Raw genomic sequence first — 3,591 nt, forward strand, 5'->3', positions numbered from 1 at the left:
CCAGGCCTGGGACGTCACAGGTCCGCGGCAGCCCCAGACGTCACCCACGCTCGCCAGGCAGGGGCCATTCCAGCTGTGCACATGTGACCCTGTGACAGTTTTAGTTGTTTTGCATTCTAAGAAAGATTTATAGAACCCACACTGCTAGTTAGTGCTTAGGGTAAAGATGAGTAAAAACAGGAGAAGGAGTCAGCTCAGGCTGACTCCAAGAAAACACCCCCCGGGGAGAAGGGTGACCAGAGATGGCCAGGGCGCCTGTCACACACAGGTGGCGAGAGGGGCCGAGAGAGTCACCAAGGCCAGCCCCTGTCACGCAGCCCTCCTCTGCACCCGTGAAGCTGCCAAGCAGAGTCTCTAAGGAGCCGGGTGGCGCCCCGCTGTCCAGTCAGAAGCCTCCTCAGAACACGTGGTGCGGGGCCTCTGAGGAATGCCCACCACCGTGGGTGCCAGGAAAACCAACAAGGAAAACGACCTGCGGGTGCAGGGGCCCACCCTGCAGAGCGCGGCTCCCAGAGGAGCCACACAGGTGGCGGGTGGGCGTTCTCCAAACCGGAGCCTGCAGGACCGGCATGGAGTGCCCATCTGGGCGGGAGGTCCGTGATGTCCACGGAGGGCCAGCTCCACCTGCATGTCCCACCCCTGTCCCGCCACCCCAGGAGCTCACTGCGCTGTGTGCCTGCGGCTGCCCTCTTGCCCTGGCCCCACCCTGGGCACGGAGCCACAGAGGGTACGGAAGTCATCGGCCTGCAGTGTTTATTTTCGGCCTTTTCCACGGCCCGCCAGCCAGCTATCAAGCTGGACACATTTTGCTTTTTTTTAACTCAACCTGGTTCATGGCTCCAGTGATGAGCCGGGACCCAGGGGACGCTCGTATCTGCGTTGACACAGGAGCGCCAACTGTGTCTCTTTGATCCAAGATAAAAATGGTTTTCAAACAAGGGGAAAGCACCATGCAAAACAGGCGGGTCCCCAAGGCAGAGGTGCGGGACGTGGGGGGGGGGCTGGCCTTGGGGGGTCTCGTTGTCACAGCTGGCCACACCTGGAACGCCCTCCCCGTCTGTTTCCGCTGAGATTCGAGATGGAGTGGCCGAGTCTCCTGGGTGCGGGTGCTAGGCCCACGTGATGGAGGTTCAGGCTGGCCCTGTTGCCAGCCTGTCATGGTGGACAGCTCGGTATTTACCCCTTCATCCCTTGTCAGCTGCCAGCTCTTCAGTGACAGCACCTGTGCCCGTTATATGCCTATTTCTGGGGATATAACAGAATGTGAAGGATCCACCCTTGTCCACCCAGAGCTTCCAAGTCCGAATGAGCCACAGAAGGTCTGAGAGTAAGGGTGGTCTGGCTGCTCCCCACATCCTGTACCCCCTGCAGGGCCATGTTTCCTCACCAGACCCTTAAGCGTCAGGGTCCCTGGGACCTACTCCTGGGCTCTCTTCTGGCTGCCCATCAGCCCCTGGCACTCACTGTTGGTATCTGCCCATCTGAGAGCCATGGCTTGCCTGCAACACAGCACCCCACTCCCTGGGCCGAGCAGGTGTCCTTGGCAGAGGGAGTGGTGACCTGTGTCCAGCACAGCTTCTGACTCAGGTGGGCGGGGCCCGAGATTCCACACCTTCTGCAAGTTCCCAGGCAATGCTGCTGCTCCCCAAAACACAGAGCCACCAAGGTTCCCTGGCCCTGGGGAGAAGGCAGCTCCCTCGGAGGCCCGGGAGTTAGCAGGTGGGTGAGTACTTGCATTTCTGTCAGCAGGAAAACTACCTGCTGTCCAGTTAGCCAACACGACCCGCAAGACCGGTATCCCGCGGCAATAACTGATACCCACGTGGTCATAACTGAAGTGCCCACTCTTCTCAATGACATCTATTACCAAAATGACCACATGGACAGCAGGAGGGTGTTTTTGAAGCTGGTAGTGACTGCTTAGCTGGAGACTTCTCAGGTCACTCCATAGTGATCCTGTCCAGCTGGCCAAGGGGTGACGTCCTCCAGGTCCAGTGGTAGGCTGGCCACCCCTGCCGGTGGCTGGCAGTAGAACTGCACCTGGACCCAGCAGGTGTCTCTGCCTGTTGGTGAAGCAGGGTGGGGGCAGCTGGACGAGGCACTTGGAGCCTGGCTCCTCCCACTGGACACTGTCCCAGGAAGCCTCCTGGGCGGCCTTGCCCTGGACACTGACCAGCTACTGCTATGCTCATTCCCCTGGATCTAAGCTCTGGGAGCCACAGCTGTGTAAAAACAGGCAATTTCACCTTGAACTCCTGGATTTTCTTGAAATGCAGGAAGATGGGCCCCAGGTGGGATTCGTGGTGGTCTCTGGCCTCGGCTGAGGGTGGTCTCCTGCTGCAGGCAGGCAGGCTCCCCAACACGGGTTGTTTGATGGTGTCACTGAGACGCGAGTGCAGAAGCCTCCTGTGAGTTCTATTCTAGGCATTGAGGAAGGGGACAGAGGGGAGGGGAGAGAGAGGCAGGCAGGGAGGAAGGGAGGATGGGACTCCTTCAGAGGGCCGCGGTCCTCAGTCTCACTCAGGGGACTTGGACCTGGAGGTGAAACCAGAGGCCCAACCCTTCCCATGCCCCGGCCACCCAGGAGGGACACGCATCCCCCGGGCTCATGCGCATCTGCTGTTTACGCATACATCTTTCTCACACAGCACGGGCCCTCCAAGATCACCAGGGACATTCCCAGGATGGATGGCGGAGGCGGCGGGAGGCAGGGTCCCTTGAACTGCTCTCTCAAGGGTAGTTCTCTCTGTGCTCTTGCATGGAGGCTTCTAGGCCGGCCTTATGGCTCACCTCCCAGGGAAGAGGCGACACTCTCCCGTGTCCAGCGTGTCCAGCGGTAGGGGTTCTTCCAGGTAGCACCGGCTGAAATCCTGACCGTGCCCAGCCCTCCCCGCGCATCCCAGCAGCCAAAGTCAGGAAGTTCCTTCCCCAGAGGGGCCAGGATCCGACCGAGCTGCAGGGATCAGTACCCCCACATGGAGTGGCAACACACCCACCAAGCTGCCCTGTCCCCGCCCTGTCCCTGTCCCAGGAATCCAGACCAGCTGGCCTCCAGGAGGAGGGAAGCCATTGTACCAGCCTCTCTGCTCATGGGGTGCCAAGCTCCCCTGGAGGGGAGGGGAGGTCCACTCTGTCACAACCAAATGGTTCTAGCAGCCTAAATGTCACTCACTGTCCCCTGATGAGAACAAATAAACAGCTCGGGCGGGCAGGCGTGGGGGAGGGGCAGCACTGTACCTGGAGAGCACGGGGCTGACCCAGAGCTTCCCACGCTGGCACACACACTGTCCACACACCGCAGGCCCTCCCCAGGCGTCCTCCTTGACTCCCTGACGCACAGCGCACAGGAGCCCAGGGCTGGGAACACGCCTGGACAGGGGCATTTGCACTAAGTGCCGTGAACTGTGTGTTTTGAAATGGTTAAATTTTTGCTACACGAATCTCCCTTCCGCTGTTTAAAAGGCAACAAGAGGCCTTGCCCACCAGGTGGACACAAGCATCTTCACGGGACAGGGACCGTGTGCTGAGGCGGCTCTCACAGGGAGGCAGCGTGAGGGCCCGGGGCCCAGGGCCCGGGGCTGTAGGCCCTGA

The 3,591-nt window shown here is 60.3% G+C and overlaps 1 protein-coding gene across 1 annotated transcript; it reads right to left on the bottom strand.

Annotated features, from left to right (window-relative positions):
- Positions 1-727: 727 nt before the first annotated feature.
- On the bottom strand, positions 728-3,302 carry LOC124086645 (uncharacterized). Its single transcript, XM_046435065.1, has 2 exons — positions 2,247-3,302; positions 728-2,063 (listed from the first exon to the last, which is right to left on the bottom strand). The coding sequence occupies exons 1-2, from the start codon at positions 2,567-2,569 to the stop codon at positions 1,418-1,420; spliced, it is 969 nt and encodes a 322-aa protein (XP_046291021.1). The 5' UTR covers positions 2,570-3,302; the 3' UTR covers positions 728-1,417.
- Positions 3,303-3,591: the final 289 nt, after the last annotated feature.

Source organism: Marmota monax, unplaced genomic scaffold, assembly GCF_021218885.2.
Source record: "Marmota monax isolate L192 unplaced genomic scaffold, Marmota_monax_Labrador192_F-V1.1 WCK01_AAM20220418_F8-fsc00024, whole genome shotgun sequence".
NCBI lineage: Eukaryota > Metazoa > Chordata > Mammalia > Rodentia > Sciuridae > Marmota > Marmota monax.